The 17933-nt window shown below is 43.4% G+C and overlaps 1 protein-coding gene across 4 annotated transcripts in view; it reads left to right on the top strand.

Moving 5' to 3' along the window:
- RIPK1 (receptor interacting serine/threonine kinase 1) overlaps positions 1–14109 on the top strand; it is a 47602-nt gene extending 33493 nt beyond the window's left edge. For all 4 annotated transcript variants that reach the window (XM_032250074.1, XM_032250075.1, XM_032250076.1 and 1 more), the window contains 4 exons: positions 2239–2329; positions 3834–4403; positions 9387–9539; positions 11600–14109. In XM_032250074.1, coding sequence (XP_032105965.1) covers positions 2239–2329; positions 3834–4403; positions 9387–9539; positions 11600–11886 — 1101 coding nt within the window. In that variant the 3' untranslated portion in view covers positions 11887–14109. The remainder of the gene's footprint in view (positions 1–2238; positions 2330–3833; positions 4404–9386; positions 9540–11599) is intronic.
- The last annotated feature ends 3824 nt before the right edge of the window (positions 14110–17933 follow it).

Below are 17933 nucleotides of genomic sequence, written 5' to 3'. Positions count from 1 at the left end.
AAAAAAAAAAAAAAAAAAAAAAAAAAGAATTTATAATTTTCTATATTTTCTATAATGAAGATTATTGCTTCTAAAAGGAAAAAGTTTTTTATTGTGGCAAAATATACATAACATAAAATTCCCTATTGTAACCATTTTTAAGTGAACAATCCAGTGGCATGAAGTACATTCATAATGTTGTGTGGACATTACCACTGTCTATATCTAGAAGTTTTTTGTCATCCCAAACTGAAACCCTGTACCCATTAAGCAGTAACTCCCCATTCCTCCCTGTCTCAGCCCCTAGTAATCTGTATTTTGTTTTCTGTCTCTGAATTTGCCTATTCTAGGTAGCTCCTAGCAACAGAATCACACAATATATTTCCTTTGGAGTCTGGCATATTTCACTTCGCATAATGTTTTCAAGGTTCATCTGTTTCATAGCATGTATCAGAATTTCATTCCCTTTTGTGGCTGAATACCATTTCATTGCATGGATGTACAGGTTGAACATCCCTAAACCAAAAATCCAAAATTCAAAACGCTTCAAAATCTGAAATGTTTTGAGTGCCAGCATGATGCCACAAGTGGAAAATTCCACACCTGACACCTTTGCTTTCTGATAGATAGTTTAGTATCCTCAAACTTTGTTTCATGCACAAAATTACTAAAATGTGGTATAAAGTGATCTTCAGGCTATGTGTATAAGTTGTGTATATGAAACACAAATAAACTTCATGTTTAGACTTCGTTTTTTTTTTTTTTTTTTTTTTTTGAAACGAAGTTTTACTCTTGTTGCCCAGGCTGGAGTGCAATGGCTCAATCTTGGCTCACTGCAACCTCAGCCTCCCGGGTTCAAATGATTCTCCTGCCTCAGCCTCTCGAGTAACTGGGATTTCAGGCATGTGCCACCATGCCCAGCTAATTATGTATTTTTAGTAGAGACAGGGTTTCTCCATGTTGGTCAGGCTGGTCTCGAACTCCTGACCTCAGATGATACGCCCACCTCAGCCTCTCAAAGTGCTGAGATAAGGCATGAGCTACCGCCCCCGGCACTTCATGTTCAGACTTAGGTCCTGTCCACATGATTTGTCATTCTGTACATGCAAATATTCCAAAATTGGAAACAATCCAAAATCCAAAACACTTCTGATCCCAAGCATTTTAGATAAGGGATACTAAACTTGTACCATATTTTGTTTATTCATTCATTTGTTGATGGATGCTTGGGTTGTTTCTACCTTTTGGCTATTGTGAGTAGGGTACAAGAATGTGTTTGAGTTCCTGCCTCTTCAGTTCTTTGGGGTATATACCTAAGAGTGGAATTGCTCGATCATATGGTAATTCTATGTATAACTTTTTTTTGGAGACAGAGTCTTACTTTGTCGCCCAGGCTAGAGTACAGTGGCACCATCTTGGATCACTGCAACCTCTGCCTCCCAGGTTCAAGCAGTTCTCCTGCCTCAGCCTCCCCAGTGGCTGGGATTACAGGCACACACCACCACGCCTGGCTAGTTTTTGTATTTTTAGTAGAGACGAGGTTTCACCATGTTGGCCAGGCTGGTCTCAAACTCCTGACCTCATGTGATCCGCCCACCTTGACCTCCCAAAATGTTTTCTCCCTATTCTGTGGGTTATCTTTTTTACTCTCTTCATAGTATCCTTTGATGCACAGAAGCTTTTAATTTTGATGTATTGTTTTTACTTTTGTTTGTGTTTTTGTGTCATAAGCAAGAAATCACTGCCAAGTCTAATGTCATGAAGCTTTTCCCCGTGTTTTCTTCTAAGAATATTTGTGGCACTAGCCCTTAAATTAAGTCTTTGATCCATTTTGAGTTAATTTTTCATATGGTATGAAATAAGGGTCCGATGTCATTGTTATATATGTGTATATTCTGTTTTCTCCATTGAATGGTCTTGGCAACCTTGTCAAAAATCAGTTGGTTTATGGGAGGCTTTATTTCCAGCTTTCCATTCTGCTCCATTGGCATATGTGCCTGTCTTTATGCCAGTACTACACTGTGTTGAATACTGTAGCTTCGTAGTAAGTTTTGAAATCAGGAAGTGTGAGTCCTCCAACCTTGCTCTTTTTAAAGATCATTTAGGCCATTTGGGAAAAACTTTAATTTTAAAAAATTACCACTTGTAACATCTATGTGAAATTTCTGCCTTCTGAAAATATTAATTCTTCTCATAATTTTCTGGGACTCAGTATTTTCTGCTGTTCACTAAAGTGTGTATTTATGCTCTTAATTACAGAAAGAGTATTCAAATGAAAATGCAGTTGTGAAGAGAATGCAGTCTCTTCAACTTGATTGTGTGGCATTACCTCCTAGCAGGTCAAATTCAGGTAAATTACACTACGGTTAAAACCTATTTATGCCGAGCGCGGTGGCTCAAGCCTGTAATCTCAGCACTTTGGGAGGCTGAGGCGGGTGGATCACGAGGTCAAGAGATTGAGACCATCCTGGTCAACATGGTGAAACCCCGTCTCTACTAAAACTACAAAAAATTAGCTGGGCATGGTGGTGCGTGCCTGTAATCCCAGCTACTCAGGAGGCTGAGACAGGAGAATTGCCTGAAGCCAGGAGGCAGAGGTTGTGGTGAGCCGAGATCACGCCATTGCACTCCAGCCTGGGTAACATGAGTGAAACTCCGTCTCAAAAAAAAAATTAATTAATTAAAAACCCATTTATTTATTTGTTTGCTTATTCATTCACTCCACTCTCTAAAATACTATTCAAGACCATAAGGGAAACAGAAGAAACTATAAAAGTGAACACCTGTCTTAAAGGAATTTATAACAATATTCGAGAGTCTTAAGTTACATATATTTGAAATATGAAGTAACAGTGGGCTCAGCAGAGTCATAGAGTGTTCTGAACAAAAGAGGCTTAATATATCTGTTGGGGAGAAGTGATGGTTCGGGGAGAAGGAAGGGGACGTACATGAGAACAAAGTCCCTAGGGAGGTTGGAGTGACTTAGAGCCAGAACACAAGCAGAGAGGCTGGCCTCAGGTCAAGTAGGGATACTTTTTTCACTGTAACAGAAGGGATGCCAGAGTATAGGTACTGAAGCTGCGTAGTTATCTGATCTGTGGCTAATTACTTAACCTCTTCTGAACTTTACCCATCAAATCATAATAATTGCTCCTCCTCTCATAGGGCTCTTCAAGAATGAAAATTCATGGGAAGTACTTAGGACAGAGCTGCTGTAGATCTTTCGTTCTTTCTTTCTTTCTTTTTGATTTAGAGTCTCACTGTCACCCAGGCTGGAGCGCAGTAGCATGATCTTGGCTCACTACAACCTCTGCCTTTCAGGTTCAAGTGATTCTCCTGCCTCAGCCTCCCAAGATCTGGGATTACAGCTGTGCACCACCATGCCCAGCTAATTTTTGTGTTTTCAGTAGAGACAGGGTTTGACCATGTTGGCCAGGCTGGTCTTGAAGTCCCAACCTCAGGTGATCCACCCGCCTCAGCCTCCCAAAGGGCTGGGATTACAGGCCTCAGCCACCGCACCTGGCCACAGATCTTATTTTCCACCTGAATTGCTCTGAAGAGACAACTACCTGCTCTGTTCTAAGCCAAGTCCCTTTTTTCCTTGGTCATCCCTGCAACAGCCGCTTTTCTCTTGCTTGTTATAATTTTCCTAGTTCTCTCTTGCTGCCAGTGAGGAGCTCCTATTATTATTTGTAAAGCTGCGGGCAAAGGACCATCTCCTAAATGCTTTGGACTGGTCTCTTACCTGTTTTCTCTGTGTTACTCTGAGGTACAGATTCACAATGGCACTCAGATTTTATTTTACTTTTTAATGTTTCATGAAACCCATTCTAATGTTGATTACTTCTTCTCAGCCACAGAGCAGCCTGGTTCTCTGCACAGTTCCCAGGGATTTGGGATCGGTCCTGTGGAGGAGTCCTGGTTTGCTCCCTCCCTGGAGCACCAGCAGGAAGAGAATGTGCCCAGCCTGCAGAATAAACTCCAGGAGGAAACCAACTACCATCTCTATGGCAGCCGCATGGACAGGCAGACGAAACAGCAGCCCAGACAGAATGTGGCTTACAACAGAGAGGAGGAGAGGAAACGAAGGGTCTCCCATGACCCTTTTGCACATCAAAGACCTCGTGAAAATTTTCAGAATACAGAGGGAAAAGGCATTGCTTATTCTGGTGCAACCAGTCATGGTAATGCAGTGTACCGGCCCTCAGGGCTCACTAGCCAACTTCAAGTACCATATCAGAACAGTGGATCATACGGCTTACGTGGCTTTGGAGCAAGACCACTGGATCAAGGAACAGCAGGTCCCAGAGTTTGGTATGGGCCAATTCCAAGTCATCCGCCTAGTCTGTATAAAAGCCCAGTGCCTGAGACCAACTTTCTAGGAAACACACCCACCATGCCCTTCAGCTCCTTGCCACTACCAGGTAAATGGGTCTTTGATAGTCACAGTCTTGTCTTTTTTTAAATTTTTCTGAAAATAAAGCAACAAGCAGCCCTGTTGTAGATTGTGGGTTATGATGGGGACAGAGAGCATCGTCAGCTGCCAGACACAACTTGCCACTGTGGAATGGTCTCCGCCAGACCACTTGGTCTGGGAATATTTCATATAGGGCTAGGATTCATCACAGATGCCCATAAGCATTAGGTTACAGGTCCTTGGGACTGGTAGGCATCTTGCTCTAACCTGGATTGCATAGTAGTCCTGTTTTACCCAATCTCTGATAAACGGGAAGATATATGCTTATTTGCTTTTACCTTGCTTGCTGGTTTGAAGGTAAGAAATAAGTCTTTGATATTTTTATTTCTTACCTTACATAGGCCAAAGACTACCATTAGTGATGAAAAATTTTCTTTTAACTCCCATATCTCTATGAGGTGAAGTAAAAGGTAGGTGATAGTAGTTATTGGCAGTCTAGAATGGAAGTGATGTAATGTAATATCCAGCATTTTTATCAAATAATACTCACCAACATCACCTTAACTACCTGAACGGCATCTACCAATAATACCCATGTGTGTTCTAGAGATCTTTAAATCAACTCAGGTAGAGGAAGCTTTGAGAACCACAGAGCTTAGTTACATTTTCTTTCAAAAGGCCAAATTCTCCAAAAACATCCTATGCAAACATCCTTGATTTTTCCCAAAGGTTTTATTATAAGATCTGTAGAATGCAAAATATTGGATTAGACATTAAGCAGCATCTAAGTCATGTATAATCATATGAGCAAATGTCCTTTTGTTTCCTTCATGTCTGGGGATAAAGTTTTTCATTAGTATTGCTATATCATTTTATTCATTCCTGATTAAGTCAATGGAAATTTCGGCTGGGGCCGTGGTTGGCCAGGCATGGTGGCTCATGCCTGTAATCCCAGCACTTTGGGAGGCCGAGATGGGTGGATCACTTAAGGCCAGGAGTTCGAGACCAGCCTGGCCAACATGGTGAAACCCCACCTCTACTAAGTAATACAAAAATTAGCTGGGCATGGTGGCGTGCACCTTTAGCCCCAGCTACTAAAGAGGCTGAGGCAGGAGAATCACTTGAACCTTGGAGACAGAGGTTGCAGTGAGCCAAGATCATGCCACTGTACTCCAGCCTGGGCAATGGAGTGAGATTGTGTCTCAGGAAAAAAAAAATCCAAAGCAATTCCCACTTTGTGCAATGCAGTTCTCCAGGCACTGGCACTACAACAGTCAACAGCCAGCCTGGGTCCTTTCCCTCAAACAGTTTAAATCCTAGGGACAAAGGGCAAACCCTAAACCAATATTTAATATGTCATTTTTTTATCTTGTTTCTACATGAGCAACGCAAATACACTAGTTTTGTGTCAGAAATACCCTTCTGTTTTCCCTCTCGCTCTGGCTCCTGGTTCTGCCAGTGACGGATGTATAGGGATCCAGCTCCTTCAGGATTCTGGGATGCTTTCAATGGGGAAGGGGTACTTGGATCTACAATAAATAATAGAATTTTCTGTGTTTCTGCTCCCAAAGATGAGTCTGCCAAGTACTGAGCTAGTAAATGAACACACTGAGTTTCTCCCTGAAAATTTAAATCGTTCTTCTGCTTGCTTTTGTTATCATCAAAAAGTCCTAACTCAGGGCCAGGTGCAGTGGCTCGCACCTGTAATCCCAGAACTTTGGGAGGCCAAGGCAGGCAGATCACCTGAGGTCAGGAGTTCAAGACCAGCCTGGCCAACATGGTGAAACCCCGTCTCTACCAAAAATATGAAAATTAGCTGGGTGTGGTGGCACGTACCTGTAATCCCAGCTACTAGGGAGGCTGAGGCAGGAGAATCACTTGAACCCAGGAGGTGGAGGTTGCAGTGAGCTGAGATCGCGCTACTGCACTCCAGCCTGGGTGACGAGTGAAACTCCATCCCCCCAAAAAAAAGTCCTAACTCTGTACCAAATGTGGGTTTTCTAATTTGCCATCCCATAGAAGGAAGGTGTGTATATACAGTAAATACAAAAGGAAAATAAATGTCTTCCTTTCAGTGAAAGAGCTCCTAGATCCACTCCTTTTTATTCACTGTGCTGCTTAGAGTGAGGTTAGAAAAGGAAAGCTCGCTGGGCTAAGAGTCAGGAGACCCAGCTCTAGCCCTGCTTGTGCCAGCCACTATCTGGGTGACTTTCGGAAAGTCGTTTGCCTCTCCAGAGTTCATTCTTCTCAATTATAAATGAAAATGTTACAACTGAAAATTTATATATTGTAAGCTGTAGTATGTTTCTAATATTGCATTAGTTTCTCCATTTCATAACTTTCATGGTTTTTCCAGTGGCCGCATTTGGGCAGAAAGCACTGACTCAGGAACACAAGTTTCCAAGTAGAGGGGTGCAGGATAAACCTCCATGCCTGTCTGTGGTGAGCGCAGACTGTGAGGGACAAACACGGCGTCGGTATGAGCTGGAGGTGGTGGGCTAGGAGGATTAACCAGGGTAAGGCGGCTTGGCACTGTGCCTGACAATGCACAGAATAAGTGCTCAGCAAATGGTGGCTGCTGTTATTAGCACTGTTATTACTATTGTTAACAAAGAACGCTTAGCCTTGAGTGCTGGAAGGCACCTCAGAAATGGTCACAGGGGTTCCTTGCTAGGATTCCAAGGACCCCAGTTTCAGCAGCTTCACGAACACCCAGAATTGCACACAGATGCCATGTGTGTGCACATGCTACATTTCTTACACCTTTCAGCAGAGAGGGTCCCTAGTTTCCTTGGCTTCCTCAGAGAAAATGCAACAAATGAGCATGGCATCTGGTCCAGAGGGCAGCCTACCTTAGGGCCAGGTGTGCTGACAGAGTTACCTAGAGCTGAATTTCATTTCCCTCCCTCCTCAGAACTGTCTTCTTGACCACCTTCTCTCTCCTACAAAGATATGCTAAGTTTTTTTTTTGTTTGTTTTTTTGTTTTTTTTTTTTTTTGAGATGGAGTTTCGCTGTTGTTACCCAGACTGGAGTGCAATGGCATGATCTCAGCTCACCGCAACCTCCGCCTCCTGGGTTCAAGCAATTCTCCTGCCTCAGCCTCCTGAGTAGCTGGGATTACAGGCGTGCACCACCATGCCCAGCTAATTTTTGTATTTTTAGTAGAGACGGGGTTTCACCTTGTTGACCAGGATGATCTTGATATCTTGACCTCATGATCCAACCACCTCAGCCTCCCAAAGTGCTGGGATTATAGGCATGAGCCACCGCACCCGGCCTTCTAAGTGTTCTTTAGAGACAGTACCAACACTTGACAAATTCAGCTCAGCATGAATGTCATTGAGCCCATGCCCCATACCAAGTCCCAGGCTAGCGAGCATAAGGAATACAAAAACAAGTGGATGTAGTTGCTACCTCTTGGGACTCACATGCTAGTGGAGAAGTGAAACCGACCTAGCTCGGATACAGAGCGGCCCAGGGCAGTGTCCTTAGTCTAGGATTACAGTGCAGGCTCATGGAAGGAGGTGGAATCCGTGCTGGCCCCACGTCAGAAACTCACAAGTAGGGAGAAACACATGGGGAGGCCAACAGTCCAGGCAGAGGCAGGAGCATCATGTCAGCAGATGAGTGGGAAATCTGGTGGGACTGGAGTCTGGTGTGGAGGGAGACGGGAGACAATGAAAGGAAGATCAGAGAGAAAGGGTAGAGCAGAGCTGTGGCTAGCTCTGAAGACGGAACCTGAGAGGTATGAGTTTATCAGGTAAAGGAGGAGGACCCTTCACAGATGATGTTGAGAGTCGTGGGATCCTGTTGGGAAGTGTGGCTGAGCTTTGCTATGTTGTCATCCACCTCTGTTTTCTGACTTGGTGTTAGCCACATTTTTTTAATGGTAAAATTCAAAAACATAAAATTGACCATTTTAACCATTTTTACAGTGGCATAACTTACATTCACATTGTTATGCAACCATCACCACCATCCATCTACATAACTGTTTTAATCTTGCAAACTAAAACTCTGTATCCATTAAACACCAACTCTCCAGTTCCCCTCCCAGCCTCTGACAACCACCATTCTACTTGCTGTTTCTGTGACTCTGACTATTCTAGGTACCTCAGATGGTGGAATCAGGCATTGGTAGCATGTGATGTGATTCCCTTCCTTTTCAAGGCTGACTATTCTATTGTTTGGCTAGACCACAGTTGGGTTATCCACTTACCTGCTTATGGATGCTTGGCTTACTCTCACCTATTGGCTATTGTGAATAATGCTGCTATGAACACATTGACAGAAATATTTCTTCAAGAACCTGTTCTAGTTCTTTTGGGTATATACCCAGAAATGGAATTGCTAGATCATATGGTAATTCTATCTTTAATTTTTTTTGAAGAACCACAATACTCTTTTTATTCTTCTTCAGATGGTGTCTTGCTCTGTCTCCCAGGCTGGAGTGCGGTGGCACGATCTCAGCTCATTGCAACCTCTGCCTCCTGGGTTCAAGTTATTCTCCTGACTCAGCCTCCCAAGTAGCTGGGATTACAGGCTCCCGCCACCATGCCCGGCTAATTTTTATATTTTTTTAGAGACAGGGTTTCACCATGTTGTCCAGGCTGGTCTCAAACTCCTAACCTCAAGTGATCCACCTGTCTTGGCCTCCCAAAGTTCTGGGATTACAGGCGTGAGCCACCGCACCTGGCCAATGATACTCTTTATAGCAGGGCCTGCACCATTTCACATCCCCACCAGCAGTGTGCGAGGGCTCCATTTTTCCACGTCTTTGTCTATATGTGTTAATTCTTTTTTGTTGTTGTTGTAGACATCCTAATGGGTACGAGGTGGTTTAGCCACATTTTAAAGAAGAAAAGTTTAAAGGATGGCATAGGATAATTAACCCAGTGTTTGGAGTAAAGCCATGCTTTTTTGCAGTGCTTTATTTTTTCTCTTGCTTTTGATCTAGAAGTACTTACCTGTGTGTTTCTCTCTATTCAGATGAATCTATAAAATGTACCATATTCAACAGTAGTGGCATTCAGATTGGAGCCTACAATTATATGGAGGTTGGTGGGATGAGTTCATCACTATCAGACAACACAAATGTGAACTTTAAAGAAGAGCCGGCTTCTAAGTACCAAGATATCTTTGGTAAGATACCCTTGAAGGACCCAATGTCTAGCAACCTTGAACTTTCTTACTTGTGAGAAGGATATAGTGGAAGCTTAAAATTTCTCTGATAATTCTTCCTGAAAGTTTTTTCATGTTACTTCTGCAAAATATTCTTGTGATTTCCGTATAATTTCTTTGTGATTTATTTATTTTTAATATGGAGATAATAGTATTTAATTCATGGCTTTGTTGTGAAAATTAAATGAGTTGATATGTATAAAAAGCTTAGAATGCTCCCTGACACATAGTAAGTTCTATAAAAAGTATTAAAGTTTCATCATTATCATCAGTATTACTGCTCAGACCTGGAAGAAATAGCTGTGTCAGGCCCTCATCAAAGGAGATCCTGTAAAAGAGAGGAGACTGTGCCCTCCGCAGCACTTCTGCAATAAATTCAAGAGAGCTGTCTCTTACAGGGTTCTACTGTGCAGGCCCATAATGCTAATGTCGAAAAAACAGTCAGGAAAAAGCAGTCATGAAGCCAAAACAACTTGATTAAGAACGCAGCTTTCTAATTAACCACAGGATTGGCCTTTTTTTTTTCTGTAAAGGAACCAATAGTAAATGTTAGGCATTGCTGGCTTTGAGGTCTCTCTTGGAACTACTCAACTCTGTTACTGTAGTACAAAAGCAACCATAGACAATATGTACATGAATGAACATTGCTGTGTTCCAATAAAACTTTATTTACAAATGCTGGCAATTGGCCCACAGGCTGTAGTTGGCCAACCACTGGTCTAACCCATTTGAAGAACAGCTTTTAAAATACGTAGAACAGAGGTTCTTAACTTTTGATTAGTCAAGGGCACCCTTGACATTGTAATGAAACCTAGGATCTGTCCCATAAAGAAATACTGACAAAATTTGGCAAATATTTTGGGAAGTTTCTGGACTGCTGACAATCTAGTAGTGGCAACACAGGCCACATTATGGAGGGCTGAGGAAAGAAGGGAGGTTGAAAGGAAGAATGAGATGTTTTCTCCCTTACATTCTGTTTAATGAGGTAGAGTGGGGATTAGGGAATATGTTTGTTGTGGTTGTTTTACATTTTTATTTGTTTCCTTTTATTATTTTTATGAAGGGCTAAGAGAAGAACTAGTAGGAGAGAGGTTATGGCTATCGGAGAAGAGGCAATGGCAGTGTTGGGGTGGGGGTTGGGGAGAAGGGTCCAAAAACAGACCTTTCATCATGTGAAAGACAAGGAAGACGTTGTAACTGAATGGGTTCACACCTGCTGGACAGTTTCCTTGATTAAGAGGAAAGTGAACTCTTGGGCGGGGGTGATGGTCAGGAGTTGAGTGGCTTTAACTCTGCCCAGATGTAAGTGGAAAATGTCCAAAAGGAACAAAAATGGTGGTTTTTCCCTTTATATCCAGGAAGGTCTAATACAAACAGGGTCACCGGCTAAGACTGAAAAGAACACCCAGCCTGTAGCCACACAGGGGTTTTGTTCACAGAGCCATCAGCTGGGGCTCAGGGATTTGTCTGCTAGGAGGAAGAAATGCCTTATTCTTTTTTGTTTTGCTTTTGAGACAGCATCCTGCTCTGTGGCCCAGGCTGGAGTACAGTGGCACAATCATGGCTCACTGCAGCCTTGAACCCCTGGGCTCAGGTGATCCTCCTGTCTCAGCCTCCTAACTGAGACTAAAGGCATGTGCTACCATGCCTGTAGTTAATTTTTGTTTCTTTTTGTAGAGACAGGGTCTTGTTATGTTGCCAAAGCTGGTCTGGAATCCTGGGTTCAAGTGATCTTCCTGCCTTGGCCTCCCAAAGTGTTGGGATTATAGGTGTGATCCACTACGCCAGGCCAGGAATGCCCTATTCTAAGTCACACAAAGACTCCATGTGGGCTAGCAGGGATGTAAAATGTTCACCAAGGCGTCAACAGCTATATGATTAAGAAGTTATCTTTTTCACTGTCTCCTGCTACTCTTCACTTCGCTTGGGTTTTTTTTTTTTTTTTTTTTTTAGCAATTCAGGAAGCTGGAATGTTTAAATGGGTTTTAGCTTGATACCTTCTTCTGTTTCCCATTTGGCAGATAATACCACTAGTCTGACTGATAAACACCTGGACCCAATCAGGGAAAATCTGGGAAAGCAGTGGAAAAACTGTGCCCGTAAACTGGGCCTCACACAATCTCAGATTGATGAAATTGACCATGACTATGAGCGAGATGGACTAAAAGAAAAGGTTTACCAGATGCTTCAAAAGTGGCTGATGAGGGAAGGCATTAAAGGGGCCACAGTGGGGAAGCTGGCCCAGGCACTCCACCAGTGTTCCAGGATCGACCTTCTGAACCACTTGGTCTACATCAGCCAGAACTAACCCTGGACGGACTATGGCAGGTCAAGCGACTCCTCACTTAGTGAATTGCTGGAGACCCCAAGAATGTGGGGCGTGACCAACTCAGTATCCCTCTGGAGGCTATATGAGTAAACAGCAAACTGTCCTCATGAAACCAGGATGTCAGCTGCCAGACGGAAAGTTGAGGGCAGTTGCGCCCCAGGTCCTGTGCTCCTTGAGGCTATCTGTGCTCCTTGAGGTTATCTACCTAAATATCTGTAATCTGTTGGACAAAGGAAGCAGTACTTGTATTAATTCAAGTTGACCTCCTCCTCCCTATTCACTTTGCTTAAATACGAAGGGCTGTAAAAGCTCAGGGCTTTTGTTCACTAGAAGCAAAGAGTCCCCTGACCCCTTCTTTCAAATAGAACCTTTTGTCTTTGTCTTCAGTTCCTAAGTTGGCTGCCTCAGAGCATTCAGAATTGTCCTCACTGATTGGGGTTCTGTGTCCACAGAAATATTGTTTCCTATATTTCATAGCTGGAGAATGGGGAAAGAAATCTGGAGCAAAAGGGTCTCACTCTGTTACCCAGACTGGTCCCAAACTTCTCGACTCAAGTGATCCTCCCACCTCGGCCTCCCAAAGTGCCATGAGCCATTGTGCCCAGCCAACAATCCGCTGTGAGGAAAGTGAGGCAGGAAGACCTCTTAATGGCATAGCACCAATCAAAACATGACTCCTAACTGGGTTTGGAAATGAAGGGAAGAGATGTCTGAGGAAGATCCTTTTATTTCAGCTTATGCCGTTTTCTAGAGTTTTGTTGAGACAAGAAGAAAAACTCAAGAGAACATAAAATCAGCTTTTAAAATTCTGTGCTGTGGTCTTCACAAAGGTTCCTATTATAACCAAAGTACAGTAGAACTCTAAGCCCTGCTCAAAGAGATTTGTTTGTATCACAACTGCAGCTCATTGCCAAATTACAGGGTCTGTATTACAATTTGATACAGTATCAAATACTGTATCAGTCACTATAGGCTCTAAGAATCACATGCAGTCTTCATTAAATTATCGATTATTTTTTAAATTAATTGAATTTATAGTCAGTTAATTTTTAAATTAACTGAACAGATTTAAAGAGGTACTAAGGAGGGGGAAAAATCGTGGGGAGGGAAAGACCAGAATTTCCCAGGCAGTTATTGCAAGGAATTGCTACCAACTGTGACAACAACAAAAATTCTTGATTGACTTTTAAAGCTCTTTCCTGGCATTCTGGTACTTTCACTCAGCCTGGGTGCCCTGGAGAGGGAATAGGAAATGTTGATCTCTACCCCTGGATGAGACCAGAACCTTAAGGCTGATACTGCTGAGTGGCTTCCTCGGTTTACTCCTGCGTACTGTGAAAGCATTTTCATATTTTTTCTGTGTGCCAGAGTAAAAAAGGACAGCTTCTGGGTCTGGTAATGGTGCCTCTGGCACCCAGCCTTTCAAAGCTCACCTGAAACCCGGGGGTGGATGAAAGAACGAGAAGACTGAAGCTGGGTGGGCTGCTCAGTGTCTCCGCTGGCATTTTGCTAAACAGAGAGGGAAGGCTGTGTGCTTAGCTCTCCCCAGAGGGAGGGCGAGAAGGGTGTGGTGATGGTCAGTCTGGCTGTCAGAACCGATTCTGGTGTCTTGGGCTGTTAACAGTGTTGTGGATTCTGATTCTGAATCCCCTTAACTCCAGCAGACACATCCATACCCCTGAAATGGAGCTGCGCAACAGGCTGTCTCAGCCTTGGCACTGTTGATGTCTCTGGCTGGGTAATTCTCTGTTGTGGGGACTGTCCTGTGTCTTGTAGGATGTTTGGCAGCATCCCTTCCCCTACCTACTAGATGCCAGGGGCACTGATCTCCCCCTCCTCCTTCCCCCAGTTGTGACAAAAATGTAAACATCAAATGGTCCTTGGAAAGGAGAAGATTGCCCTGGTTGAGAAGAGCATGCTGTAAAGTAATGAGCCTCGGCTCTCCTGTCCGCACCCTTCCAGCTACTACTTGGCTGCCATGCAGCCTTGGATCCTGCAGCCCAAAAGGGAGAAGGGAGGGGAGGGGCCGGGCTTTGCTGGAGGGGCCTGGGTGATTTCTGTGTGCTCCTTGTACCATCTTCCTAATGGTGTTATCAAATCTCTTAATTTCCAAAGAGGTTGAATAATCAATGTTAAAAGGCAAAAGGGCAAGACATTTTTTAACACACTGTTTAAAATAAAATTTTATGCCTCAACTATAGGCTATTGATGTGATATGTGTGTCGCTGGGACAGATGGGGATTCTCCATGGTGTCTCTGCTGCTGAGCCTGCGTTTCCATATTCCCCTTGTACCCTCCTGCTGCCAGCAGGAGACGGGATGCTGATGGTGAGAACACCTTCCTGCTGGTGCATTCCAACCCTCAGGATGAGAGGCCTGCAGCACTGCTGTCCTTGCACCTGGCTCTGAGGCCTTCTCTTCACCCCCACTCTCTCAGCACCATGCTGAGAAGAATAAAGTTTGCCTGTGAGGAGTAATGTACGAGGCCCAAGCTTCAAAAGAACACTGCTGTTAATGGGTAGAGCCAGGCTAGGTGTGGTGGCTCACGCCTGTAATCCCAGCACTTTGGGAGGTCGAGGTGGCAGACCTGAGGTCAGGAGTTCGAGACCAGCCTGGCCAACATAGTGAAACCCCATCTCTACTAAAAATACAAAAAATTTAGCCAGGTGTGATGGGGCATGCCTGTAATCCCAGCTATTGGGAGGCTGAGGCAGGAGAATCACTTGAACCTGGGAGGTGGAGGTTGCAGTAAGCCAAGATCCCACCATTGCACTCCAGCATGGACAACAAGGGTGAAACTCCATCTCAAAAAAAAAAAAAAAATGAGCAGAGCCAAGTGAGCATGACAACACAGACCAGCAAAGGAAAACTGAGACTGTCCACACTTGGTGTGGAAAAGATAGTCACACCCTAGGTGACTATTACTGGTTAATTGAGACCTATATCCAGCTCCCACAATCCTGCTTGCCAGATCTTCCACTTGTTGCTACAGTCATAATGTTTGCTGTGGGTCTGTCATATGAAGTTAGGGCTTCAGGAATAAGAATGGAAGTTCTTCCTCACAAAATGTGTTTAGACAGTGTTTTGATGTACATTTTAATGTGTGGTACTTAGAAAAAGGGTTTTCTAATTATAATAATGGCATAAATAAAAACAGGAGTATAAACTTTCCAGATTTTAGAAGCAGCTGACTTCAGAGAAATCACTGAAGGTTAATGCTACCAAAGTGAATTTTATAATATGTAATAATCCAAATATACGGCCAGGTGTGGTGGCTCATGCCTGTAATCCCAGCACTTTGGAAGGCCAAGGTGGGAGGATCGCTTGAGGCCATGAGTTCGAGACCAGTGTAGACAACATAGCAAGACCCTGTCTCAAAAAAAAAAAAAATTAGCCAGGCGTGGTGGTGTGTGCCTGTAGTCCTAACTTCGGGTGGGAGGATCACTTGAGCCCAGGAGTTTGAGGCTGTGGTGAACTGCGATCACACCCATGGGTGACAAGAGTGAGGCCCTGTCTCAATAATCATATCATCACCATCATCATCCAAGTATAGGGTCCTGAAATTGAGAGCTCAAAACTCCCCCCTGCCATTTTTCAACTGTGTTACCTAGGGCTTGCTTCCTAACCTTTCACCGTCGTCATCCAAGTATAGAGTCCTGAAACTGAGCAGCTCAAAATTACTTTTCAGCTGTATTACCTAAGGCTTGCTTCCTAATCTTTCTTAGCCTCAGTTGCCTCATCTATAAATGGGGAGTGCAATAGCACAGAAGGCTTATGTGAAGATTAAAGAAATATGATGCGTCATAAGGTGCCTGGCACAAAAATGGTAGTTTTTAAACCACACCATCTTGCTATATAGAAAGGACTGGTTCTCAGGTGTGTTACTTAAAAATAGTGACACCTATAACCTAAAAACTCAGTGCTACCATTTCTGCTCAGCACTAGAGTAACTGGTGTTGAAATTGTCCAGACAGCTATCTTTATCATTTCTGAGATGAATTCCCAATCAACATAGCAGAAAAAAGGAAATACCTCACCAAAGATTTCTGAAAGTCAAATGATATAAAACTTAAACATTATATATGTCTGTTTCCTTTTATGCCAGAATTAATGTGACAGATTTATGCTGAAAATGGAATATAAAAACTTTTACATAGTCTATATTTAGGCCAAAACTGCCTTTGCTACTTAAGAAACTCCAATGGGCCAGTGAGGACGCCGCAGGTGGCAGAAATGTCCAGGGGTGTAACACCTACAAGCACGGTACTCACAGGACTGTTACACGAAAAGGGTCTCTTGGAGGAAAAGTAATGCAATGTGCAAAGAAGCTGTTGCCTCCAATTATTCAAGCCAAGCCTACAACAGTAGCCACAAATCTGTCGGTTATTTCCAGTTAAGGCAGAACATTAATCCCAGCACTTTGGGAGGTGGGATTTATTTGCTTAAATAACTTAAAACAATAGTTATTTTTTTCTCCACTGAGTTTTCAATTAGATAATGTCAATAACCTTTATAAAGCTGGAATTACATAGTCGAAGAATAAACAATTGTGGTAAAACATACATAAAACTTACCGCTTAAGCCAGTTTTAGGTGTATAGTTCAGTGGCATTAAGTACACTCACGATGTTATGTAGCCATCGTCAACATCCAGCTCCAGGTCTTTTTCATCTCCCCAGACTGAAACTCTGTCCCCATGAAACACCAGCTTCCCATTCCCCCTTCCACCAGCCCCCAACAAAAGCCATTCTATTTTTTGTCTCTGTAAGTTTGACTCCTCTAGGTACCTTATTATATAAGTGGAATCACACAGTATTTGTCCTTTTGTGACTGGCTAACCTCCCTCAGCATAGTGTCCTCCTCCAGGTTCATCCATGTAGTAGCATGTGACAAATTTCGTTCCTTGTTCAGGCTAAAAAATGTTCCATTGTGCCGGGCGCGGTGGCTCAAGCCTGTAATCCCAGCACTTTGGGAGGCCGAGGCGGGTGGATCACGAGGTCAAGAGATCCAGACCATCCTGGTCAACATGGTGAAACCCCGTCTCTACTAAAACTACAAAAAATTAGCTGGGCATGGTGGCACGTGCCTGTAATCCCAGCTACTCAGGAGGCTGAGGCAGGAGAATTGCCTGAACCCAGGAGGCGGAGGTTGCTGTGAGCCGAGATCGCGCCATTGCACTCCAGCCTGGGTAACAAGAGGGAAACTCCGTCTCAAAAAAAAAAAAAAAAAAATGTTCCATTGTATGCACAGACATTTTGCTTATCCCAGTATATGTTTTTGGACACTTAGATTGCTTCCACCCTTTTGGCTAGTGTCAATAGTGCTGCTGTCAACATGAGTATAAAAGCATTTCTTCTTGCTGGAAGTAGTGGCTCTTGCCTATAATCCTAGCATTCTGGGAGGCCAAGGAGGGCAGATCACCTGAGGTTGGGAGTTCAAGACCAGCCTGACCCACATGGAGAAACCCCTTCTCTACGAAAAATACAAAATTAGCCGGGCATGGTGGCGTATGCCTGTAATCCCAGCTACTCGGGAGGCTGAGGGAGGAGAATTGCTTGAACCTGGGAGGCAGAGGTTGTGGTGAGATGAGATCACGCCACTGTACTTCAGCCTGGGCAATAAGAGCAAAACTCCGTCTCAAGAAAAAAAATTTCTTCTTGTACACCCTGTCTTAAATTCTTTTGGGATATATACCCAGGAATGGAAGAGCTGGATTTTTTGCTTTTGTTCTTTTTGTTTTTTTTAACCAACATGAACCAGACAGGAAACAGCTGGATTTTTTTGAGGAACCGCAGTACTGTTCATCACAGTGGCTGCATCATTTTCCATTCCCAACAGCACTATGCAAGGGCTTCGATTTCTCTACATCTTCACCAACACTAATTTCTGGGGGTTTTGCTAGTAGCCATCCTAATGGGTGTGAAGTCGTATAAAGAAAACAGATCTCTGCTTTCTTAACTTAGTAAGAAAAAAAAATAAAATAAATTTTAAAAAGAAAAGAAAATAGATCCCATCATCTCTGAAAAGC

Source organism: Sapajus apella, unplaced genomic scaffold (assembly GCF_009761245.1).
Source record: "Sapajus apella isolate SASKATOON/1434 unplaced genomic scaffold, GSC_monkey_1.0 scaffold70, whole genome shotgun sequence".
Classification (NCBI taxonomy): Eukaryota; Metazoa; Chordata; class Mammalia; order Primates; family Cebidae; genus Sapajus; species Sapajus apella.
The sequence above is the reverse complement of the archived record's forward strand: the minus strand, read 5'-3'. Positions and strand labels throughout refer to the sequence as shown.